The sequence below is a fragment of the Salarias fasciatus genome, chromosome 6, assembly GCF_902148845.1.
Source record: "Salarias fasciatus chromosome 6, fSalaFa1.1, whole genome shotgun sequence".
Lineage (NCBI taxonomy): Eukaryota > Metazoa > Chordata > Actinopteri > Blenniiformes > Blenniidae > Salarias > Salarias fasciatus.
Genome location: NC_043750.1, coordinates 30,859,111 through 30,885,335, shown reverse-complemented (window position 1 = coordinate 30,885,335; position 26,225 = coordinate 30,859,111). Strand labels below are relative to the sequence as shown.

General features: G+C 46.2%; 1 protein-coding gene and 1 long non-coding RNA gene across 2 annotated transcripts; both read right to left on the bottom strand.

Moving 5' to 3' along the window:
- Positions 1–24: 24 nt before the first annotated feature.
- Positions 25–19,323, bottom strand: LOC115389826 (collagen alpha-1(XVII) chain-like). Its single transcript, XM_030093396.1, has 50 exons — positions 19,122–19,323; positions 18,992–19,039; positions 18,788–18,841; positions 18,648–18,695; positions 18,441–18,578; positions 18,264–18,362; positions 17,977–18,030; positions 17,804–17,881; positions 17,237–17,281; positions 16,972–17,133; positions 16,807–16,881; positions 16,685–16,729; positions 16,330–16,452; positions 15,812–16,156; positions 13,580–13,630; positions 13,411–13,464; positions 13,121–13,183; positions 12,949–13,053; positions 12,815–12,877; positions 12,678–12,713; positions 12,551–12,604; positions 11,656–11,727; positions 11,525–11,587; positions 11,383–11,454; positions 11,258–11,284; positions 11,150–11,185; positions 11,000–11,035; positions 8,271–8,387; positions 8,057–8,182; positions 7,918–7,986; positions 7,758–7,835; positions 7,601–7,663; positions 7,446–7,514; positions 3,957–3,983; positions 3,828–3,878; positions 3,686–3,757; positions 3,557–3,604; positions 3,341–3,481; positions 3,137–3,262; positions 2,973–3,071; positions 2,723–2,884; positions 2,457–2,594; positions 2,243–2,383; positions 1,658–1,792; positions 1,462–1,578; positions 1,225–1,374; positions 872–976; positions 736–798; positions 538–591; positions 25–179 (listed from the first exon to the last, which is right to left on the bottom strand). Exons 1-50 carry the CDS (start codon positions 19,321–19,323, stop codon positions 136–138), a joined length of 4,443 nt encoding a protein of 1,480 aa, XP_029949256.1. The 3' UTR covers positions 25–135.
- A 95-nt stretch (positions 19,324–19,418) lies between these two features.
- LOC115390151 (uncharacterized) lies at positions 19,419–24,315 on the bottom strand. Its single transcript, XR_003931649.1, has 4 exons — positions 24,234–24,315; positions 20,563–20,639; positions 20,149–20,193; positions 19,419–19,556 (listed from the first exon to the last, which is right to left on the bottom strand). It is a non-coding gene; the product is annotated as an uncharacterized LOC115390151 (long non-coding RNA).
- Between the last annotated feature and the right edge of the window lie 1,910 nt (positions 24,316–26,225).

Here is a 26,225-nt window from a genome sequence, read left to right as displayed (position 1 = left end):
GTTTGCTTCTTGAACTGATCCCCCCTGACAGGAAACATTCCAAAATAAAGCTCACAACTAAAGAAAACCCCTCACAATGTCCCCCATGTCCTTATAAGTGACACAAAATACAACGTAAACATCTAACTTCAGATTTCAAACGTTCCTCCTTCTCCTCTTTGTCGCCAGCGAGAACTCTCCTGAAAGATAAAAACATTTTATTTTGTTAAACTGAGCTGGATGAGTTGTAGTATTGTTGTAAGCTAACCAGCATGATAGCAAGGGAACAATCTCGCTAAAGCCAAAGCTAAGCTATGCTAACTCTCACAGTAAGCAAATTTCGTTTGCTGTAAAAATGCTCGACTTTTGGTTAATTAGATTGTTAACAAGGCAAATGAAGCTTCTGTGAAATAAACTGAGGCTTTTGAATGTTCTAGATTCTTCACCATCTGACTTCATGTTTTAGGACAAAAAGTCTGAAATTCAGCAGCACGTTCTGCATGATGAATATGAAACACACTCTGAGGACAACCTCGGTGCCGCAAGATGAAGACTGACCTTTGTCCCCCTTTGGTCCTGGACGTCCTTCAGGTCCAGGAAGACCTCGATCACCTGAATGGCATGAAATACAAATGTAAGGGGGCTATTAACAGCACCATGTGGAACTCCACAGACGAGTTTGTTGAAGATTTCAGGAGATTCCAAGCAGAACTTTTCAAGTCTTCAAACACAGAGAGGATAAAATGTGGTGCACACCTCTTTCTCCTCGTGGTCCCATGTCCCCCTTCTGTCCCGGCAGTCCCATGATGGCTCCGTGTTCTGTGGAGAATCGACCAGTCTTTAAGACACAACCTCTCACCAGTTGCAAGATACCTTGGTCAGATCTGCTCACTTCGGATGAATTCCACTAAATCCGTGACATTGGCGTCTGACCCGAACAGGTGGCTGTACCCTGGTGGTCCTGGGGGGCCGGGGGGGCCGCGTAGAAGGCCTTGAGCTTCAGAACAAAGAGAAATGGTTCAGGTTCCTTTGCGATTACTTCCACAACAGTGGAGGAATGATTAAGATCCAAGTTTGGTTCTAGATTGAGGTTCTAAATTCCAGATGTTCTCCCTGAGCCTCCAAAAGGTTCTGAGACCATTTCCAGAGTCTACATGTTCTCCCTGAGCCTTCAGCTGGTTCTGAGTGTCGACTCCTGCTGGATTCCACAGAATCTTGAATGATCAAAGGAATCCAGCTACTCACATTTGATGTACTCCACTAGATCAGTGGCGTTTCCATGGGAACCGAGCCAGTGGCTGTACCCAGGGGGTCCCGCAGGTCCGGGGGGTCCCGGAGGTCCCTGGAAGACCCGGCTGTTGTAGTCTTTCACAACGTCATGCAGGACACCTCGAGCTGGGCAAGAAGAAGAGTGACAGAAACATTGATTCCAGGAAGTATGTACGTACGTCTTGAAAACAGAGTTCTGAGTGATTGACTCACATTTGATGTAGTCCACAACTTCAGCCAGGCTTTCTGTATAGGGGGGTCCAGGTGGTCCGGGTGGTCCGGGAGGGCCCCGAGCTGAGTCTGTGACCACGTCATGGAGGAGACCTTGAGCTGAGGGGGGTAAACGGAGGTGAGTAGTCGACTCACTCCACCTTCAATGTGACCTTCAAGAAGTTGGGGCGTCACCTACTTTTGATGTAATCAGTCACTCTGATCGCCATACTAGAGTAATCTCCAGCCACACCTGGATCTCCTTTGTTTCCTGGAGGTCCTGGGGGACCAGGAGGACCCGGAAGTCCGAACATGGAGCCGCTCAAACTGTCAGCTGAAGGGGATGTGGCACAGGTCAAAGGTTAGAGATTTTTATTATTATTAATAAAAAATGTATATTTTTTTCAAACTTACACAGTAAACAAAGAAATACTGTATATTTAGTCAAAAATGATATATTTCTTAATTATAAAATCGTTTTATTAATGAATACATCACAGATAAATATGTTTGAACAATATATTAAAAATAAATGTAAATGAATCAATAAATGTACTGAGGACTATCTGCATAAACAATAAATGTTTTAAAAATTCAAAAATGTTTAATAAAAACTTTAGCTAATGAATAAAAACACATAACTGAAAAATAAATATATTCATGTTTTTAAAAAAGACATTGCATAACATAAAAGAATTAATATAAATGAGTAAATATAATGAAATATATCAGGAATAAAAACAAATCAATCTGTAACGGATCTATAACCCCAGCCTCCACTTACTCTTGACGTACTCCTGTCTCTGGGCTCTGGCTCTCTCTTGGCCGAAGTGCTCGGTGAAGGAAACCAGACTGTGAATGGGACCCGGAGGCCCTGAAGGACCTGGGGGTCCGGGGGGTCCTGGAGGGCCTCTGAAAGCAACACCTGGGGAGACAAAGGAACTTTAGATGGAATCATCATCGATGTGATGGACTGAACGCTCCTCCGCAGGACTCACTCTGCAGGTAGTCTCTGATATCTGAGCCAACGTGGTTGGTGAACCCTGGTGGTCCGGGTGGTCCCACCGGTCCTGGTGGTCCAGGAAGACCTGGCACTCCAGGAGGCCCTTGAGGGCCTACGCCATTTCCATGGTGACCTGAGAGTCCGATGGGAACAGCCTCATGAGTTCAGCTGAGAGTTTCACCCTTTCACCTAAACTGATGCAGCTCGCTAAAGTTAATGCTAATGCTAATCACTAGTGCTAACAGTATTAGCATTACTCACTGCCCATGAGGCTCAGGACTCGTTCAGCCACCTCCTGTGTATTAATAGAGTAACTGCCGTATCCCGACCCTCCAGGAGGTCCAGCTGGTCCCGGTGGTCCCGCCAGTCCCGGTGGTCCCGCCGGTCCCTGGGGTCCGGAGATGTACCTTCTCACATCGTCTCCTGGGACACAAAAAGGAGGTGGAGGTGGAATTCTGCAACACCTCCCTGTAGGCATAAGAAGCCACCACGGACTCAAACCGACACTTACGCTGTAAAAGGTTGATGATGTCACTGACCGAGGAGGCACTGGGTGGTCCAGGAGGACCGGGAGGACCAGGAGGACCAGCCTGACCAGGCAGACCAGAGCCTGCAGAGGGAATGTTAAGAATCTGGCAGATTTCTAGAATAAATGCTGGATTCTTGCATACTCACTTTGGATGTATGCAAGAACTCGGTTTGCGATGTCGTCCACCTGCCCACCAAACTCAGCAATACCCGGAGAACCAGGAGGTCCAGGTGGTCCCGGAGGACCAGCCAGGTACTCTCTTATGCTTCCACCTGTGGATCCCAGTGAGTCAACTCAGATGTTTGGAACTAATCTCTTACGTCCAAGAACCAGAGGAGAGTTCAGCTTACTCTGTAGGTACTCTGCAACATACTGGCCCACATCAGGTCCAGATCCAGTTCCAGATCCATCTCTGCCGGGAGCTCCAGGTGTACCCGGGGCTCCAGGTGGTCCAGGTAGGCCAGGAGGGCCGGGACTGTAGGAGCCCCCTCCTGGAAAAAGTTTTCATTTAGAATCGATCTAATAGTGGACTTCATGAGTCACACGTTAAAAGGTTGTGTTTTTACCTGAGGAGAATCCCGGAGCTCCTGGTGAACCTGGAAGTCCTGGATCCCCTGCAAATGAGACAAAAACACTGTCACAATAAAACTGACCGTCAGTCTGTAGAAGGTCTCCAAAGTTCTTTTTGGACTCACCTTTAGGTCCTGGAGCCCCATCTGGTCCTGGTGGACCCTGAGCCCCTCTGGATCCAGGCTGACCTGGGAATCCTGAAGACAAACAAATTGTGATGAGACATTCAAACTCGGACCGTTAACTTCGTTTACTGGTTTCACATACCGACACCGGGTTCTCCTGGACTCCCCGGAAGACCAGGTTGTCCTGGTTCACCTGAAACATGATAAATGACATGGTCACATTCTGGTTCTGGAGCCAGTAAATGACCTCAGGGCCATGTGGCCGTCTCACCTTGGTATCCTTGTGGCCCCTCGTCACCTGAGAAGAAAGAAGGAGAATTTAGGTTTTATGTGTTTAAGTCCCCCCCCTGACCTGCCACCTTAAAGTGGTGGGGGAGTTTGAGTGCCCGCGTGATCCCAGGAGCTATGATGTCTGGGGCTTTATGCCCCTGGCAGGGTCTCCCATGGCAAACAGGTCCTGGGGGATGGGCCAGACTAAGGGCAGGTCAAAAGCTCCTATGATGAATTTACAATTGAGGTCCATGACGTCGCCCAGTATGGCACAGCCGGGGCCCCACTCTGGAGCCAGGCCTGGGGTTGGGGCTCTTAAGCGAGCGCCTGGTAGCCGGGCCTTTGCCCACGGGGCCCGGCCAGGCTCAGCCAAAAGGGCGACGTGGGCCAGCCCTCTGGTGGATCCACCACCCGCCGAGGAAACCGTAGGGGGTGGGTACAGTGTGGATTGGGTGTCAGCCAACGGCAGGGTGCCTGGCGACCCAATCCTCAGACACAGAGACTAGCTCTAGGGACACGGAATGTTACCTCGTTGGGGGGGAAGGAGCCCAAGCTTGTGGGAGAGGTTGAGAGGTACCGGCTAGATATAGTCGGGCTCACCTCCACGCATAGCCGGGGCTCTGGAACCCAATCTCTCGAGAAGGGCTGGACTCTCCACTTCTCTGGCGTTGCCCGCGGTGAGAGGCGGCGGGCTGGTGTGGGTTTGCTTATAGTCCCACAGCTCAGCCGCCATGTGTTGGAGTTCACCCCAGTGAACGAGAGGGTCGTATCTCTGCGCCTTCGGGTCAGGGATAGGTGCCTCTCTGTTGTCTCGGCTTACGAGCCAAACAGCAGTGCAGAGTACACAGCCTTTTTGGAGTCCCTGGGAGGGGTGCTGGACAGCGCTCCGACTGGTGACTCCATTGTTCTGCTGGAGGACTTCAACACTCACGTGGGCAGTGACAGTGAAACCTGGAAGGCGGTGATTGGATCACATGGCCTCTCTGATCTGAACCCGAGTGGTGTTCTGTTATTGGACTTCTGTGCTAGCCACAGTTTGTCCATAACAAACACCATGTTCGAGCACAGGGGTGTCCATAAGTGCACTTGGCACCAGGACACCCTAGGTCGGAGGTTGATGATCGACTTTGTTGTTGTGTTATTTGACCTCCGGCCACGTGTTTTCGACAATCGGGTGAAGAGAGGGGCAGAGCTGTCGACCGATCACCACCTGGTGGTAAGTTGGATTCGCTGGCGGAGGAGGAAACCGGACACACTTGGCAGACCCAAGCGTATTGTGAGGGTCTGCTGGGAACCTCTGGCAGAACCCTCTGTCAGAATGGTTTTCAACTCCAACCTCCAGGAGAGCTTCTCTCATATACCGAGGGAGGCTGGGGACATTGAGTCCGAGTGGACCATGTTCTCCACCTCCATTGTCGAAGCAGCTGCTCGGAGCTGTGGTCGTAAGGTCTCCGGTGCCTGTCGTGGCGGCAACCCCCAAACCCGGTGGTGGACAGCAGAAGTAAGGGCAGTCGTTAAGCTGAAGAAGGAGTCCTATCGAGCCTTGTTGGCTTATGGGACTCCAGAAGCAGCTGACGGGTACCGGCAGGCCAAGCAAACCGCAGCCCGAGCAGTTGTGGAGGCAAAAACTCGGGTCTGGGAGGAATTCGGGGAGGCCATGGAGGAGGACTACCAGTCAGCCTCGAAGAAATTCTGGCAAACCGTCCAGCAGCTCAGGAGGGGAAAGCAGGTCTCCACTAACACTGTTTATAGTGGAGGTGGGGAGTTGCTGACCTCAACTGGGGATATTGTTGGACGGTGGAAGGAATACTTCGAGGACCTCCTCAATCCTATCGCCACATTTTCCGTGGAGGAAGCAGGGGCTGAGGTCTCAGAGGTGGACTCGTCCATCACCCAAGCTGAAGTCACCGAGGTGGTTGGAAAGCTCCTCGGTGGCAAGGCACCAGGGGTGGATAAGATTTGCCATGAGTACCTTAAGTCTCTGGATGTGCAGGGACTGTCTTGGTTGACACATCTCTGCAACATTGCGTGGCGGTCGGGGACAGTGCCTCTGGATTGGCAGACTGGGGTGGTGGTTCCCCTTTTTAAAAAGGGGGACCGGAGGGTGTGCTCCAACTATAGGGGGATCACACTCTCCGCCTCCCTGGGAAAGTCTATTCCAGGGTATTGGAGAGGAGGATCCGACCGATAGTCGAACCTCGTATCCAGGAGGAACAATGTGGTTTTCGTCCTGGTCGCGGAACAGTGGACCAGCTCTATACCCTCCATAGGGTGCTCGAGGGTTCGTGGGAGTTCGCCCAACCAGTTCACATGTGGACTTGGAGAAGGCGCTCGACCGCGTCCCTCGTGGTGCCTTGTGGGGGGTGCTTGGAGAGTACGGGGTCCAGAGCCCCTTGTTAATGGCTGTCCGGTCTTTGTATGACCGGAGTAAGAGTCTGGTCCGCATTGCCGGCAGTAAGTCGGACCTGTTCCCGGTGCATGTTGGACTCCGGCAGGGCTGCGCTTTGTCACCGGTTCTGTTCATAATCTTTATGGACAGAATTTCTAGGTGCAGCCAGGGGCCGGAGGGGGTCCAGTTTTGGAGCACAGGATTTCATCTTTGCTTTTTGCAGATGATGTTGTCCTGTTAGCTCCATCAAACCTGGACCTACAGCATGCACTGTGGCGATTCACAGCCGAGTGTGAAGCAACAGGGATGAGGATCAGCACCTCCAAATCCGAGGCCATGGTCCTCAACCAGAAGAGGGTGGCCTGCCCCCTCCAGGTCGACGGAGAGACTCTGGCCCAAGTGGAGGAGTTTAAGTATCTTGGGGTCTTGTTCACAAGTGGGGGACGGATGGAATGTGAGATTGACAGACGGATCAGTGCAGCGGCTGCAGTGATGCGGTCGTTGTATCGGTCTGTTATGGGGAAGAAGGAGCTGAGCCAAAAGGCGAAGCTCTCGATTTACCGGTCAGTCTACGTTCCCACCCTCATCTATGTTCATGAACTTTGGGTCATGACTGAAAGGACAAGATCCCAGATACAAGCGGCTGAAATGAGCTTCCTCCGCAGGGTGACTGAGCTCTCCCTTAGAGATAGGGTGAGGAGCTCGGTCACCAGGGAGGAGCTCAGAGTAGATCCGCTACTCCTCCACATCGAGAGGAGTCAGCTGAGGTGGCTTGGGCACCTCTTTAGGATGCCTCCTGGACTCCTCCCTGGGGAGGTGTTCTGGGCATGTCCCACCAGGAGGAGACCCCGGGGAAGACCTAGGACCCGCTGGAGAGACGATGTCTCTCGGCTGGCCTGGGAACGCCTTGGGATCCTCCCAGAAGAGTTGGAGGAAGTGTCTGGGGACAGGGAAGTCTGGGCATCTCTGCTTAGACTGCTGCCTCCGCGACCCGGTCCCAGATAAGCGGTGGAAAATGGATGGATGGATGGATGGATGTGTTTAAGTTTTCTAAAATATTCAAATCTACTGTTTAAAAGTTACGGTAACTGTTGAGTCTACCTGCTATACCCTGAGGGCCCTCAGGTCCAGGTGGTCCAGGGGGTCCTGGTGGTCCAGCAAAGAAGGTCTCTGTGATTGGAAGACGCATTAAAATATGGCACAAAGTCAGACCTTTTGTCTACTCACAGTGTAGAACTGAGGTCAACCACAAGTACCTGAGTTAGGAACAAAGCTGCCGGGCTCTCCTTTCTCTCCTGGGGGCCCTGGTACACCTTTACCTGGAAAAAAGAAACATCTCAATTAAAAACAACAGAATAGAAATCTTACCAACCCTCTATGCTGATGATGTGATTCTCTCTCTCTCTCTGTCACCTGGCTCTCCAGCAGGACCTTTGCGCCCCTGGGGTCCAGGTGGTCCGGGGGGTCCTTGAGGTCCCTCTCTGGTCTCCCCTGAGCAACAGTGACAGTGTTTTCCTCACTGTTTGCTTTGATTGTATACATTTTGTGGCCTTATATGTAGTCATGACCGTACCAGGTGGACCTTCAAGTCCAGGTGCTCCAGGGGGTCCTGGTGGTCCCGGTGGTCCAGGAGGTCCAGACACTGAGGAGAGATCGGCAGGTAAGTATTACTGTGTAACTGAGAACCAGTATTTAATGACGGCGGTCCTCACAGGTGACTTGACTGGTGCTGAATGTGTCTGACGAGACCCCTTCTCCAGGCTCGCCTGGTTTCCCTGGCTCCCCCTTCTCTCCCCTCTCCCCTTGCTCCCCCTGGTCTCCTTGGTCTCCCTTTGGACCTGATTCAGGAAGAAAGTCGGCGTTCAGTCTAGAGGGCGTCAAAGCACCTCAGAAGGCCAAACATGCTGTTCAGGAGATCATGTTTACCAGGTTGCCCAGGATTCCCAGCAGGACCGATGGGACCAGACAGACCAGGAGGTCCTGCAGGACCCGGCGCTCCAGCAGGTCCAGGAGGTCCAGGTATGGCCACGGTGTCAGAACCCGCTGGAAACAAAACAGGGGACAAAAACCAAGGTGATGTCACCGGAAGGAATAGTCCAATAGCTTAGCTCTGAAATATAAAGGAGTCGTTCAGTTTGTGATACAAGCATGAAATTCGGTACACGTATAGCCAAAGGCATTCCAAAAAGATTTAGATATGGAGGCATCATGAATTTTCAGCATGACGCCCATGGCAGCTGTTTTTCAAAATGGCCGCCAGCAACAACTGTTTTCTAGAGTGATGGGTACAAAATGTTATTGCAGACAAGATTTGTTGAATTTATTTAGTATATTTACTTAGTGGTACATTGGTGGTGGGTGCCTGTGGATTATTGGGAAGCGCAGTCGTCTTACAATCGAGAGGTTGTTGGTTTGATTCCTGTCTCCCCCTGTCTGCATTACCCAGCTATGGGTAAAATAGCACCACTGCCTTGTGGCTTGTGGTCGTCACGGGAGTGACAAAGGCTAAGAGAGACCCCCCCCCCTACAGAAAAAATCTGGAGTGGAGCCCCGAAGGCGGTTGTTCCTCGTATTGCGGCACCTTCCGGCAACTCCTGTAGCCAAGTTGGTACCAACCGTATGGGCCTGTCCCTTCCGTTGGACACTACCAGCGAGGCTGAGAAGGGGGATCTGTCGACTGGGCATCTCAGTTCCTCCATAACTTCGCTCTGGCTTGTCCATGAACTCTCGAGATTGACGGAGCCAACAATTTACTTGGTGTGCTTAATGTGTGCTAATTTTCTTGATGTGTTTTTCTGACAGTTGAACATTTCATTGAAAATTCAAAATGGCCACCATTTCTTCAGACTGGTTACATACGGATGATCTCTTTGTCAAATTATACTTTTTTTATGCAGATTTTTTCAATTGTTTCTTTGTTTTAAGGTTTTTTTTAGATTTTGTGTATTTTTTTTTTTTTTTTTTTTTTTTTTTTTTTTACTTCGAGCGACGTCATTACATTCAAAGTGAATTCAAAGAAGAGACGACACACGACTGAGCGCAGCACAAACGGGGGCGGTGTAAACGATCTGAAAGGGGTTCGGCGTGGCCAATTGAGGTGAACTCCGACCAAGGTGTCCTGACAGCCAATCAGCATTGATGTTGTCTGGAGACACAGATAGGATTTTGGTGTTTGGAGTTGGAACTGCCTATTTTCTGGGTGTTTCGCCTTGAATCCAATGGGACATGATTCTTTTACCAACGCAGACCGGCGCGACCAAAGTGAAGCAATAGAAGCCACTAGAATAGAAGAGAATAGAGGTTTGAACCCAGCTTTAGGTCTGTCACAAAGAAGACTCTTCACACTCGCCTTCACAGAAACAGAGAGCAGTGCACTGTAACTGAGATTTTTTTTGCACCTGCACTGCCCAACACAGCTCTTCTTACATTTGCAGGTGATGAGTTCATAACTGGACGGGCCTGCATCTGGTAGGCAAGCCCAGAAGGGTTCATAGTCTCCTTCCAATGTCTTTGACCAGCCCCATTTGCACGGTGAAGGTAGTTCTGGTGTTGACACCAGCACTTGACCCCACACGTGGCCTCCTTGATATACAGCTCTCTTCACATGCTCTTCCAGGGCAGCCTTGGATTTGATTCTGCATTGTGCCTCTTTGCAAATAACTTCCTCCTTGGGTTATCTATTTCTGTGCATGTGCTGGTTCGGTTATAGAATAAGATAATAAACCTCTCAATTGTGGTCATGATCTCCTGTGGTATGTCATTTGGGGCTGAAGACAATTTCAACAGGGCATGTGTAAGCTCAGGAAACACAGCCCATACAGCCCACGCAGTCTTTTTCCCGTGGTCAAAAAAGCTTGACACAGTGTCACAACCCGTCAATGCATGGAACACTGGTAGAGCGCGTGCCTTCTCACGCCCTAGCCCTGCTGCAGATGTATGTGTATTTAGTGTATTTAGCTGGCACTGTACTCCATGCCGAGTTTCACCACAGTGGTGTTGCCAGTGTGCCCTGGCTGTGCTTGAACATCCACTCTATTACATGTCCATTCATCGAATGGTTCAGTTGTTGCTGATATAGGAATTGTTACGTTTATTAGATCACATTTTAACAAAATAGATAACTCTATTTTCTTGCAATTATAATTTAGATTTTGGCCATATGGCTGTCATCTTAAAAGAAACAGTGATACTATACTGTACATAATGTATAGAGTGAGATAAAAGGAAGCTTCTGCTCAATTCCAAAGTTCCAAATTTGAATTCTGCATCATAAAAAATAACTGATTTGACACCGATATCACCTATATCAGACAATCATACAAGTGACAGCTGCCATCTTGAAAATGGCAGCCATCTTGAATATTCATGAGTTTTCAATTATCCAGAAGACATTTACCAAGTACTATGAATGGTAAATATGTCTTAAATATCATATTATATCCATTACTCATAAGAAAACTGTTGTTGCTGAAGGCCATTTTGAAAAATGGCTGCCATGGGCACCATGTTGAAAATTTATCCAGTTCTTTTTCGAATGCCTTTGGCTATATGTGTACAAATTTTCATGCTTGTATCACAAACTGAACGACTGTTTTGGTTAACCGCTGCGCTAGAATTTTCTCCAGACACGAAACCAAGAAAAATGTTCGACTCACCTGGAGAGATGATTTTACCAGGAGATCCTGGTTCACCTGGAACACAAGAAGTAGAGCTGATCCACTGTAATAACAGCTTTATACATGTTAGCATTACAGATGCTAACTTACTGTACTGACAAGTTTAGAAATGTTAGTGAAGTGTGTTACCTCTCTCTCCGGGTATTCCTGGTTTTCCAGCGATGCCTGAGATAATAAAGATTAAATTAAAGCTCATTTTGAATCACATGACTTAAGACCTTATAGAGCCTGTCTCACCAGGGGGTCCCTGCAGTCCAGGTTGGCCTGAAGACAAAAGCATAATTAACAATGGGGGTTTTTTTGTTTTGTTTTTGTTGTTTTTTTTTAATGTTGATGTGGAGAGATGGAGAAGGTCCTGGTACCTGGAGGTCCCACGTCTCCAGGAAGTCCAGGTTGTCCTCTGGCTCCTGGAGGTCCCGTGGCTCCGGCTTCACCTGAGTTGAACCGCCGTTACTGAGCTGTGAGTATCTCCAATGATCAGGTGTTTACAAAGCGTCCCCTCACCTGCGGCTCCGTTAGTCCCCTTAGGTCCGGGTGGTCCCGGAGCTCCATTCTGTCCCGGTTCACCTTCAGAGGGAACGTCTCTTAGTTTCACGTCAGAAAGTTTAATTCAGCAAAAATCACTTCAGACTCACCTGCTGGGCCTCGCGAGCCTCTCTCTCCAGGGTCTCCTTTTGATCCTGGGAGCCCCACAGCCCCTCGGTCACCTGCTCACAAACAATCAATGAGCAACAAGAACAGGAAGTGAAGCGGAAATTAACAGGAAGCCAACAGGAAGTGAAGAAGAAGTGAGCAGGAAGTGATCAAAAAGCTGATGAATAAGTTAAAGCGATACTTTAACATTTTGGCAAATTGGCCCATTTAGGGCAATTCCCTAGTCATTTAGAACAGCCTACTTACTTTTTTTGTGAGGGCGAGCTGTTGTTTATTCAGCAGTGGGTCTGAGGAGAGCTTCACGGCGGACATAATGGAAGTGGACGGTACATTTGCTTCCCTCGTCAAACTCATCAAATACACAATCCAACAACCCCAAAACAGTTTGGTGGACACGTTATAATCCGCACATTCACTACGCTGTGAAATATTAATGCAAAATTACCAGATTGAGTGTTTTTTGCGAAGATTGCTGAGACGGAACTACTTACTAAACATGGCGTCTGGGCGTAGTGATCTCAAAAGAAAAAGTAGTTCCCAGTATTTGCTTCAGTGTCGTAACGCTACAATATTATTTGGGTTGTTGGATTGTGTATTTGATGAGTTTGACGAGGGAAGCAAATGTACCGTCCACTTCCATTATGTCCGCCGTGAAGCTCTCCTCACACCCACCGCTGAATGAACAACAGATCGCCCTCACAAAAAAAGTAAGCAGGCTGTTCTAAATGACTAGGGAATTGCCCTAAATTGGCCAATTTGCCAAAATGTTGAAGTATCGCTTTAAGAGATAGAATGTGTGTCGTCTATACTGTATGTGTGTGTGTGTGTGTGTGTGTGTGTGTGTGTGTGTGTGTGTGTGTGTGTGTGCGTGTATACCTTTCTCTCCTGGTGCACCAGGCTCTCCATTGAATCCCTTGACTCCTGGAGCGCCTGCACACAGATCCGTTGCTTTAAAGACTCTGAATGTTTAAATGAAAATAACTCGTACATTCTCCATGATTACCTGGACTACCAGGGGGTCCATGGTCTCCCATCGCACCTGTGAGCACACACACACACACACACACACACACACACACGTTATTGATGACAAACTGATTTTGAAAGCTCAGGTTAAATTCCTCTGAGCCAGCCTCTGACCTTTGGCCCCTGAGGGTCCCGGGGGCCCGGCCGGTCCGGCTCGTCCCGGCTCACCAGCAGCTCCTGGAGAGGAAACACAGTCAGAGCCGCTCTGCTCCGCTTCACCTCCTCTCACAAACCTGAACGTCTCCAACCTTTCTCTCCTTTCTCCCCGAAACCTGGCGCTCCGGGTTCTCCTCGGGGGCCCGCCGGCCCCTCCCGGCCCCTCTGGCCCTGTGGACCCTCGGCCCCGGTTTCACCTGGACCAGACTCAGAGTCAAACTCTGTCCTCACTGCAGAGCCAAAGCCCCACAAAGTCCAGCTTACCCACACTCCCCTTTGGTCCTCGAGGTCCGTCCAGCCCAGGGTGTCCCATCTGACCAGGGGGGCCTTTAACGGTAAAAGTTAAGAAAAATGGACACAAAGTGAGTGAAAATAGATAGACAGATAATGGGTGAAGATAAAGAAAAAAATGCAAACTGAGTAAAAATAAAAAACAAACACAAAATGTACACATAAAGACAAAACAGACATATGATGTTTAAATAAAAGACGATGAGTTATTGATGAATTGATAGGGGATGTGTTCGGATGCATCGGGACATCACAGCGCTCACCTGGAAGTCCAGGAAATCCCCCGTCACCTTTATGTCCCATAGCTCCCGGATCACCTGAGTGGGGATGACCACAGCGTGAACAAGACACACACACACACACACACACACACACACACACACACACACACACACACAACTCAGCAGTTATTGAAAGAGGGCACTGACTCACCTTTAGGTCCTGGATCCCCTCGTTCTCCTTTCAGAGAGTACACCAGACTGTCTGCACACACACACACACACACACACACACACACAAATACTTATTATCCAAGTCATTCTAATTGGTTCTTGATTACAATTACAAGCTGCTTCTCTAAAAAGTTGCTCCAGGTACTGCTGATAAAAAGTAACTTGTTACTTGTTAGTAACAGTCACATGTCATGTTAGCATTAGCAGCTAACATCCAGATTATAGAGCATCTGATTGACTTGTCAAGACTGCCTAAACTGAGACCAAGACTATACCAAGACCAAGACCGGCCAAGACCAGAGAGCAGAGGCAGCGCGTGGGTCTCAGTACAGAGGGGGCGGAGCATTCTCTACAGGCCCTTATGATAGTAATTTTACCATTCAAACAATACCTCATGCTACCATCAAACAACTCACTAATGCTCACTTTTATTGAGCCAAGCAAACCTATATGCCTCAGAAAGCAGAATAAAGTCACAAACCAGTTCACAAACTTGTTCTGAAGAACAAATATGCATACGCACGCGCACGCACACACATCCAATTGCAGCCTGACAGGTGTCAATCTCAGAGCGTCCGCTGTCCATGGTGCTGAAAACTCAGATAAAAACTCACTGGCTAAATCTGTACCATCTTTGATACAGCTTAAATATAAAATGAACACAGCTGGTCTAAAATTACACAATCTATTCAGATAGATATAGACACAGCTATCTATATCTTTCAGAATTCAGGTATATTAGAAAAAAAATAGACTCGGCGTTCTCTTGTAGTTGAGAGCAACACAAGGCACATTCAAAGAGGCAGGTGTTTAAGACCACAGCATTCTGATAAAGATATTTTTGAAGGTTTCACTGACTCACCAGTGGCTCCGATGTTAGGTTTTGGGTAGCTAGCGGCTAGCATAGTGTTTAGCATAGTGTTTAACTTACCTCCAAAGAGTTCAGATCAAGTGCAAAAGAAAAAACTCGTTCATGCTGTACAGTCAATCAGCGCTGGCTTACAGCTCTGATGCATTCATGGACAGTCGTAATGTAAGAATTGGCAAATTGGAGCCCACAATCATATGGTATACCTTCTCGCACACACTGCACATTTTATTATAATAATTTATTTATGAATAAATGTGAACACATCACATGAAATGGGGCCCTATGGCCTTGTGGGCCCTGGGGTGACCGCCCCCTTGCCCCCACTCTGGCTCCGCTACAGCCAGAGAGTCTCAAGACCAAGACCAAGGACTCATGTCTTCTGCGTGAACTCACTTTAAATGTTGAGATTAAATGTGTGTGCCAATTGCATGACTGCTATTTCTACACTATTTAAGAATTGACTTCTGAGCGCTGTTCAGGACTAACATGACTATTAACCGCCATACTATGTCGATAGATGTAGAAACGCTATCTCCAGTTAGAAATGAAATTTGATTGGTGTCTTATATATGGTGTCTCATATTTTGCACAGCAAAGTTTGAATAATTTAGATTAATGCAGTATTTCCTGTTTGTAATTTATTCTGTCAAGTGTTCAATTGACAGAATAATATAATCATATATTCATATATTCACTTTTACAATCAATAATTGAACATGATCCTAAAGTTCCATCCATTAAAAGAGAATCGAAATTCTTTGACATATTTGAACACGTTTTTTTCTAAAGTAATGCAATAGTTTCTTTGCCTAGTAATTACTTACTTTTAAAATATCATAACTCAGTTACTTTTTTGAATAAGTAACTAGTAACTTTCACTAATTATTTTCAAAAGTAACTTGCCCTACACTGGAGATAAATACACATGATTTAAGTGTCATCCACATATCTTATACTACATAACTTTTTTGTTGCCAATTAAAGGAAGAACAGCATGGTTCAAATATATTTTATGTTGTATAAGACTCACAGATACTCCTTGTCACAGATACGTTTTGTCTGTCATTTCTTAATTTCTGTAAACATTGCGAATTTCCAATTGTTTTGAACGCCTCACTAAGCTGCTGTAAACGTTACTGGAGATCGGCAGTGCAGCAGAGGCATGGTTAATGAGGGGCCGCCAGTGAACACTGAAACTGAAGAATGATGAAGCTCTCCACCTTAGAAATGTACCACCATCGGTGAGCATCACGAACAGGAACTAGTGACTTTTTATCTGCAGTAACTTTTAGAGTAACTCCAGTACTTTTCCAGTGTTGTTCGGTACTTTGAGGTTTGTACCTCGAACGGGTCCCGAGCGGAGTTCAGCTCGGACCAGCTGTTGAACGGCTCTCTGCAGGGAGGCGCCGTCCATCCCTGGCCCGGCGCTGGCTCCTCCCCCCGCTCCTCCTGCTGCTCCCACTCCTCCTCCGGGCACCGCAGCTCCCAGGTTGATGGTGTTGTCGGAGCGGGTGAGGCCGGAGGAGGAGCTCTGGTCAACGTAGTGAGAGTCCAGTGGGTCGATGATGTTGATGCCGGAGGAGGCGGAGAACCGGCTGGTTCGGGCCGAGGTGGCGGCGCCGGCACCAGTGCCAACGGCGGCCTCCAGCGAGTCCACACGGTTCCTAAGACGCTTCACTTCCTCCCCTGGAAGACAAAGGGCTCTGTGAAAAGGTCCAGTCACACTGATCCACAGTACAAAACGAGAGAACCCGTTCACTCTGTAAGAAAGCTCAGGTTCCTGATACAGAGAATCTGAGGCTGAGCTCACCGTCCCGCCTCCCATCACTTCTGAATAAGACCCTGAGATAACTGCTCACCGAGAGCGATGAGGCCGAAGAGGAGTCCGAGGAGGAGCAGCAGGGTGAGCAGGAGGCCCAACAGCCACTTCCACCAACTGCAGCATGAACAAAAAGACAGACCGGAGTCGTCCCTCTGGATCTCTGCGGGAAGCACACACCAGAGGTCACATTTAAACAGAAAGTATAAAACAAACCAGAAGCCTTGTTGTCAATGTAGAGAGAAAAAAAAACTACTGTATGGACATCGTATGGGTCTGGAGTGAGTGATGTACCAACATGGACAGAGGAATATACAAATGCCAACACAAGAGAGTTGAGTTTTGAGAAACTATGCAAAGAAATCTCATTCTGTTACAACAAATAGAAACTGTACCTGCATATGTAGCTTTATCCTTTGTAGATGCTTTGACAGTGGAAGCTGTAAAACAGTGACAAACATGAGCATGAACTGGATTAACTCTATATGCGAACCGGTGAGTGTTAGTGAACTTTTACCCTCAGTTCCTTCTTCCACCGTGCTGGATAACTGTTTCTGTTTTTCTCTCTTCAGCGAGTCGTCAGAGTACGAAGCTGCAAAACAACAATCACATTTTATAGTCCAACACCTTCAAATCTATATTAATTACATCAAATAAGGATTCAAATGACTAAAAGTCATACTAGAGAAGGGAGCCGGGGCAGCGGACATAAACGTCTTCCCAGTGTCTTTGGCCATCACCAGCCGCTCCGTCTCCTTCTTCACCGGAGCGTTCTCCTTCTCCATCAGCACAAACTTGGAGTCTTTCATCAGTGGCTCCTCACTAGCTGGACCGCTCAGTCTCGCTGCTGGACGACGACAACCGGAAGCAGAAATACAGGTAGATATCAAACAAGTGAAAGGTTAAAGTGGAGCTGATCTACTGAGTCTATTTCTATGATAAATCACCTGAAGTCACACTTGTTCCACCAACGTTCTTCTGAACTCCGTAAACTGTTAGGAGATAAAGTCAGGCTGTCAGTGTATGTGTGGGGCGGGGGTTGGGGGAGTGTGTGTGTGTGTGTGTGTGTGTGTGTGTGTGTGTGTGTGAGTGAATGTGTGTGTGTGTGTGTGTGTGTACACGTTTTTCTATACTTGTGGGGACCAAATGTCCCCACAAGGAAAGGAAAGCCTGGCACGATGTGCCTTGTGGGGACCTTTTTCCAGTCCTAATGAGGGGAAACAGTGTTTTCTTGACCATGTTGTTGTTACTGAAAAAAGTAAAAGTGCAAAAACATTTCTTTAGGGTTAGGCTTTGTTGTGGTTTGGGTTAGGGTTAGGGTTAGGGTCAGGGTTAGGGGCTAGTAAATGCATTATGTCAATGAGTGCCCTCACAAGGATAGAAATACAAACCTGTGTGTGTGTGTGTGTGTGTGTGTGTGTGTGTGTGTGTGTGTGTGTGTGTGTGTGTGTGTGTGTGTGTGTGTGTGTGTGTGCGCGTGAGCGTGTGCGCGTGTGTGTGTGTGTGTTTTCCACCTGTCGAGGATGACACGGCTGCAGAAGGAGATAGGAGAGTCGGAGAAGTGCTGCCTAGGTTATTCTGAACCCCGAAAACTGGAAACAACAGAAAGACAACCTGTCAATGTGTGTGTGTGTGTGTGTGTGTGTGTGTGTGTGTGTGTGTGTGTGTGTGTGTGTGTGTGTCTCACTTGAGCTGCCGGCTGTCAGTCCGGGAGATCCCATCGTCAGGTTGTTCTGCACTCCTACATTAAGAAACCGTTAGGTTAGCTGTTTATGCTAATGCTAACAGCTAGCACAGTGAAATAGGAAATTCAAATATCTGTTTTCTTCACAACTGAAACCTAAACCTCAGATTATTACTCAGTGTCCTAAAATGCTGTGGAGATTTACTTGAACCAACATAGAAACGCTGAGGTTTTAAGTGGTTGTGTTTCCACTTTCAGCTGGCGTGTTTCCCGCCACTTGTGGGCGGTACCTGTGTGGTAGAGGGCGGAGCCTGACGACAGGTTATTGGGGTTGCTGTTGTAGGCGTAGCTGCTGCTCACTCCTCCAGACCAGACGCTGCCGTACTGCTCTGAGGGGGGTGGAGAACAGGGTAAGGTGGAGGAACCAGAGCCGTTTCGGAGGTCGGAGAGCGCCGAGGATTCCAAACCTGCGGTCGAGCTCTCGGAGAAGGTCCTGCTCTCCGCCTTCTTGGGGATGGGCAGGGTGTTGTTAGGGGATGTGGAGGGGCTGGTGCTGACCGAGCCCTTCCCCCTCAGCAGACGCTTCACATCGTCCAGCTCCGTCCCTGTGGAGGAGTAGACCGTGAGACGGCCTTCGAATGTCTAGACGCTCCTACTCGGGAAGTGGTACTCACAGCTGGCTGGAGGTGAAGCGCTCTGAAGTCTGGTCCTGATCTCACTCTCTGAAAACAAACATCAGCTCTGTACCTTTGCTTCTGCTAATTGTGTAAAATCTCCCAAACCTAAGCGTTAGCTTGAGACATCGCCAGTGTACCTCTGCTCTGAGTTCTCCCTCTGGTGGCAGCAGTGGAGGTTGTGCTTGAAGTGACTGGAAAAAACAAAATCAAGAGTTAAAGTTTGTTTTCACACCATAGTCTCGGTCAAGGTTTATGAAGGGCTTTAGGAGGGGAAACCAATCCTAATCAGAACAGCACAAATTTCAAGTTGGCTTGCTGTGCCTGCTCCCTGTGAGACTCACCGTACTCCTTCCTGCTGTACTCTGGAGATGAGTTTGGACTGGAGCTCTCTGAAACGTGGAGATAAACATCTCATGGCATCTGGCTTCCCTTTTGAAGTGCACACAGTTTGCCATTTGACACCTGACTCACCGTCGAAGACCTCCGCCAGGGCGGTAGACATGGTGGTCTTCCTCTCCTTAGAGGTGGCTGAGTGAGTGAGTGCAGATGATGAAGACCCCCTCCTGGCCTCCCCGGACCCCCCAGAGCTGTAGCTGGTCTTGCTGACTGAGGACACGGTCACAGCACCGAGGCCCCCCTCTCTTCTGCCCCCACTTGAATAACTGTAGGACATGCTGGAAGAACCCCCTGAAGAGGCCATGAACCCATCCCCTGCCCCTGCTCCTGCCCCTGCCCCTGCCCCTGCTCCTGCCCCAGACCCGGACCCCTCTGCCGAGCCCCCTCCACCAGAAGCTGAGGAGGCTCCTAATGTGGTGACGATGATACCCCCGGAGGTCTTGGTGGCTCCGGACCCCCCATAGGAGCTACTGAAGCCCCCTCCACCAGACCCTCCTTCAGTCTGTTCACCTGCAGGAGAAGAAGCTTGGTCATTTCCTTTCCAACCCCCCACAGGACAGATAATCCAACATCTGAGCTACAAGACAACTGGCAGTGTTGATATGTCAGATATAACCAACATTTCAGCTCAAAATAGCTTTCCCCAGGAATCGATTTCTCACGAGCTTCGTCCTAACATGTCGACATGTTTCTTCTGCACCACCGCCAATACCCCCCCCCCCCCCACCCCCCCTAATTTATAGCAGCCTCTGGTGCTGCCAATGCTCATAATCCTTCCAATCTAATAAAGCTGATGAGCTGTCAGCTGGGCGCCCTCAGTCACTGCCTCCTTCATTAACTCCTCACACGGAATCTAACCCTGATCCTCACTGAGCTCCTGTCAGCTCCTTGTCTCGGTCCCATCAAAACACTCAAGTCGTTACAACTGTCCTGATCTGCATTTATCATTTCACTTCTGTAGAAATGTTTGGAGTTGTCTGTGATTTTGACGCTAGATCTCAAGAATCTCGTAAGACCACAGTCAAACGAGTTTACTCTTTATCAGCAAACATCTGAACCCTGATTGAAAGTATTCGAGAACCGAGAGAAAAGAAGCGCTTACTTTGTGATATCAGTCGAGTTGTTGTCGTCACCGATTTTGTGACCACTGTGAAGAACAACATGTCCATAAGTTTAAGATCCATTAAAGCGGAAGTATTTTTTTTAACTGCTTTTTGAATAGATTGTTTTTGATATGGATCTTAGTATGGGAGCTAATCAGTTCCACAGCGTAGAGCCTCTACGGGACACATTGGACAGATTAAGAGAAGTGCCGGTAAAAGGGAAATGAAGATTATTATTTGTGTCTGGTTTGAAATGAATGACTCACATTTGAGAAAGTAAATAATGTAACTTCAGCTATCATCCAGATTCTAATATAGATTCATATTAATGCAAGCACTACAATATTATTACTTTCACAAATAGAAACACAAAAACGTTTAAAGAACTGTAATCCAGGAGTATTTGTGGATACCTTTGGTGCTCTCGCCTGCTCCTCCTCCTCCTGAACTCAACGTCTTGACAGAAGTTAAATTATCCATCCAACGTTAGCTGGAAGAAACAGAACCCCTCAGTGAGGAGGATAAAAACAGACTTTCATGCAGCTGTACAGGGTGGTGTTTCTGCCCTGGGGGTAGAATATTTACACACAGTTCATATTTCTTCTCGTGGAGAAGCCGCTTTGATTTAAAGCTCTTTGTTCACCTGACAAATGTGCCTTTATTTCACTAACAAAGATGGATCTTCAGTGTAAAAGCGCTGAGAAACCACACAGAAACTGAAGCTCCGAGGTTTCATCCCACGTCCGGAGAAAACAACACGAAACCTGACGACAGGAGGAGAGAAAAGCTCCCCTTCGCTGGAGGCCATGCAGAGTTACAGGTGCGAGCGTGGGTGAGGCATCTTGGCTAACATATGATCACAAACAGCCTCTGTGACGATAACACAGCACTGACATGACGCTCTGTTATCATGAAGTGTTTCAATGTACATGTGATGTCCCATCACAGTTACACGGTGACTTTCAAGTGATTAAATGTGAGATTTATAGATTAAAAACCACCTAAAAACACAGAAAACAAACCATCGTCATTTAGCAGAGAAAGCTAACAAACTAATCAGTCCAATCAGACCGGTAATACCACTGTGAACCAGCAGGTGGTGCAGCGAGTCACTCTGTTTTACACTGTATGAGGAAATAATCACAAATACTAATCAATATTAATGTAAGAAGTAACAGTTTTAAGCATCTGTACATTTCAGTAGTTTTAAGTCTACTTTCTTTTATTGCTTTTACTCAAATGGTTTACATCATGGAATTTACTTCACTGCTTTGAAAATCACATTGAAGAATCATTTATTAATATTAGTTTCATGAGGAATGACGGTAACATGTTTCATCAAATCACATTAAAACTATCCACGTCACAAAACACAAATCTAAACTATTAATTATTCCCCATCTAGACACTCAACAAAGATATTGTTTCGAATGGGACAAAAAAAAATACAAGTATTTTGGAATAATAAAAAAAAAATCGGATTTATTTGAAACAAATTACAAGCCTTTAAACCAGAGCATGTATAAGGTTGGGAACTTTTGACTTTACATTTTAGCTCAAGAGTAGAAATCATCAAGACTGACGTTTTGCCAAAATTTCAATATTTTTTCCAATCAGTGCCAGTCCACCCGTCACAATTTATGGAGAGGATTAATAAAATTTCAAGGCGTTCTTTGGAAAGGGTGCAAACCAAGAATTAAATATACAATGCTTCAAATACCTGAAGAAGGAGGAGGCCTGGCGTTGCCAAACATGAAAGAATATTACTATGCTGCACAACTCCAACCATTGATATGCAGGAATGATGCGCTGCAAGATGGAAGGAATGATTGCCAACAGAAATATGTTCCAAGAAAACAAAGAAAAGAAAAGTTGGATCCGATAACTGGATTCACTTTGGAGATCTGGTTCAAAGTAATTTAAAAAAATAAAATAAAATTAGAGGATGAGAGGACATAAAAAAAGACTTCGGTTGGATGGCACCTGACAACCCAGAATGAAAAATTCAAACGATGGGCAAAAAGACGCCTAACTACAATAAATAGAATAACTGTTAAAGCAGAAATTCAAAGCGCTATTACTGTAAATTAAGGAAAGAATATGGATGAGAACAACAACATTTTTACAGGTACCAATAAATCAGAGAGTATTTTAATAAAGAAATAAAGCCAGAATAGAATAGAATAATGTATTTATTGTCACTGGGACAAGAACAATGAAAATCCAGACCTCCCAGATGATCTAAATAAAGTGACTGTAGCTTTATATAATGCATGCAAGAGGAAATCAGGAGGAGAAATATCTGCATTATACCCAGGTAAGCACCAACTTTCCAGGGATAAGTGGCAAAAAGAACTCAAAGAAGTAATAGCTGAAGAAAAGCGGTATAATATCTTTACAGTACAAAAAACAAAAATTATTGTAATATTCTTCATTACACCAAAAATGAGAAAAGGACGAGCACCAGCTCAACAGCTCTGTGAGAGAAGATGTGGGACACAGATATTTGTGAGCATATTTTGGCAGATTTTACAGGCAGTTTCAAAAAAAAGATATCACAAAGAAACTTCACTATGAACACCCCGTCTCAGAGGAACTGGCTGGAAGTCATTGACGCGATCTACGCAGTAGAGCGGCCAATTTTATTCTGAAACTACAACAAACAATATAGGAAAACAGATGAGAAAATGAACTAACTACAAACAACATCATAAAGATTTTAAGCACTTCTGACACTATGTTCTATGTGTATTTGTATTGTTTTGTAGTGTTTGAATGAAGACAGAAAAATACATTTAGAAAATCAGTTTAAAAAACCTACCCACATTCATTGCTGTTGATTAAATGAAGTTTAAAAGTTACACAAGCTAGTTGTTGAATATAGTTTTTGTTTTTGTCTTGATATTCTGTAGCATTAACTGAACTCCAGAGGCATTTATTTCAGTCATGTTTCCATCTATGAAAAAACGCGAGGAAGGATTAAGTTGTTCACAGTTATTTACAAGCATTTACAAGCATTGAATACAGGTGATTTCTGTTATTTATAAGTTGATTAAAGTTAATTACTGTAATTTACAATCAAATTGCAGCTTTTTGATGAAGGCAGTCTGAAAAATGACTCAATATGTAATTCACTACCTTTAGGGGCAAGGCACTAAAAACAGCCTTACAGACACTCACGGTGGACTTTTTTGTTAATTGTACTTTTATGAGAATATTGTGTAAAATTACTTATATACATCCGTCAATACTTTTGACGGTGAAAGAAAATTCTCTCAAATACTTATTATATTGAATAGTAATTAAATGAATACTATGTAATTTTCTTTACTGGACTCATAAGGAGTGTAACTACCTGTAAATACTTTCATTACTGTAACTCCACATTATTCCAGGTAATTGTTTTTTTTTTAATATATAATGTTTATCGTCAATGCACAATGTAATGTACCTCTGGTATTATAAAGGGAGCAAATAACTAATCACAAATGCACACACAAAGTAATTGAACAGTATGCATTTTAGTTTATTTAGAGTTTATTTCAAAGTAAGTAATTTTATTTTTCTACTGAATTTTATTTCACATCATGCAGTCTGTTGAAAATAACTCCAAATTTTTTGCAGTGTTTTTGGATGACCAGTCTTAAAAGTGACGAAAGCCAAAGGTAAAATCAATCCATTTATTCCAAAAATAGTAGAAATAGCTGTATTTTCTTGTTAATTGTTCACGAATGTGCTCAATTATATCAAATATTCCTGAATTACATGTGACATCTATTGTAATTTTGCAGTTATTACTGTAATTAACGATTTTTTTTGTCTGAAAAGTGTGATAAAAAATACAAGCTATATACAACCTATGTTAACCTGTTCCAGAAATAGAACATTCTTTGTTGATGATTCACTTTAAATTCACATTCATGCCCACGAGATTTCAGCTGTGATTTTTGTAGCTTTACAGTAATGTACTCTTTTTTTTTTCCCCAGATTGTTTTTTTTAAGAAGCCTGACAAAATAAACCAAAGAACCCTTCATCAGTGTCTCCTGCACGGATTCCCACGCAACGCCCGCTGTAGAGTTTTACCTTTTAGACCAGGTGTGTGAAAATATTCCCTCTCATTTCAGAAGCGAGGAGGCGAATCCGTCCAGGTGCAGGGGGAATAACGTGTATGCACCTTGTGCACCAGTCGGGGCAGTTTATGTATTGGCTTTGTCTGACTCACTGCTTCAGTCGACAAGTCCCAACACAGAGAAAGAAGTGGTGGTGGAGGGGGGGTTTTACTTCAGGTGCCCCGTTGAACTGTATTCAGGAGAAAAATAACCTCGGGCTCAGAAAATGAAAAGGCCATGAAGAAAGAAAAAGTTTTGCACGATGGTATTAAAGTGTGTGTGTGTGAGGTGCAGAGGCTTTGAAAGGACCATGGCATTTAGTATATAGTATATAGTATATATAAAGAAAAACTAACTGAAAAATGCCATAATCTGGTGCCTCTGTCTGAGACTTGGCTTGACATTGTTGACGTGTCTGAACTCCCACATTCAATGAAGCTTGACCGAATCAGCAAACACTCCCACTCGTGTGCCATGAGGAACGTTTAAGCGGGGTTTTTTAGGCCTTCGCTGCGTGTGGCCGCAATTCCTCCACAGCTCAGATTACCAGTGGCGTTCCACAGGGTTCTTTTCTTGGCCCCCTTTCACTTTCAGCTTATGTGCCGCTAAGCCTCGTTTTGGAGAATCAAGGTGGAATCATGGCCATTAGGGTCCGAGGGATTTGTAGAAGGCAGATTCTCTCCTAGTCAGCATTAGCATCATTTAGCTACAGCATGCTAACATTCAATATAAAGAGGTGGGTTAATAGGTTCATTTGGTCATGTTTAGTGTTTTAGTTGAAGAAACATTTTAAATCCCAATAAATTTCTCTTTGGAAAAACTGTTTTTTGAAGCCAGAGAAAAGTGAGAAAAGTATTTAGTATTTTTTAACAAATGTTTTTGACTTCAGTTCAAGAGGTGTTTGTGTAAAGTTACAAACTTGAATTTTTATGTGTTTCTCCTGAGCTACTCCTCCACTTGTTTTAATAAGTAAAATGTTCCACTGGATGAGCTAGACGAGCAGTGTCTAATAGTGCGTTCACACCGGACGCGAATAGCGCGGCGAGAGCGGCCGATTTACATAGAAAATATATGGTTTTCGCGCGGTAACGCGGCGCAAATTCAGCGAATTACTCGCGCGAACCGCGCGGCGGCCGCGAGAATCGCTCTACTCGCGCCGCTCAAAGTTGGGAATGTTGAACTTTCGAGCGAATTCGCGAGCGGCGAACCAATCACAGAGCCGCTCTATATGACGTCATTTATGACGTACCGGAGCCCCCGGGAAACACCAGAAATGGAGGAGAAACTGAACACAGCGGTCTGCGCTCGCCCTGAGCTCCCTTCGTCGTATTTTTATAGGGACAGGAATAAAAAGGAGCTTGCTTGGAGGAAGATTAGTGAGGAGGTCGGGTCCCCGGGTAAACTGAGTAAAGAGATTGTGGTGAAACAGTGTTTACTGTTAGTTAAACAGTGAGTTTACTGAGAGGTCGGGTCCCCGGTGGAATGCGAGCGCCGATGCGGGACAGCAGCTCGTCAAACTGGGCCCGGGAGACACGGAAGTACCGCTGAAAGCGTCCTTCATCCTGGCGCAGCTCCTGGAGTAAATGGTGAAATTCACCATACTCTGAACGCCCCTGCAAAATATTATGAATCCAGACACGTCGCCTGGACTCGCGACGACGACGTTGTCGGGCTTTATCAAGCAATTAAGCAGACCGCCGGCAGCAGAGATGCGAATTCAGCGGCAGCCGCTGTTGGGTCACAAAATGCACACACGGCCAACCATCGGCGAATCGCGAATCGCGAATCGCGACGCGCTACTCATGTGAAATCACTGAGGTGAAATGGCAGCAATTTTAAATGACGCCCTGAATCTCCCTCTGGTGTCATGCAGTGACATGTATGTATGGATGGATGGTGTATTTTCACATACACATTCTTCTTAATACAAGTCATATAACCAGACAAACAACTGAAAACAAAGCAA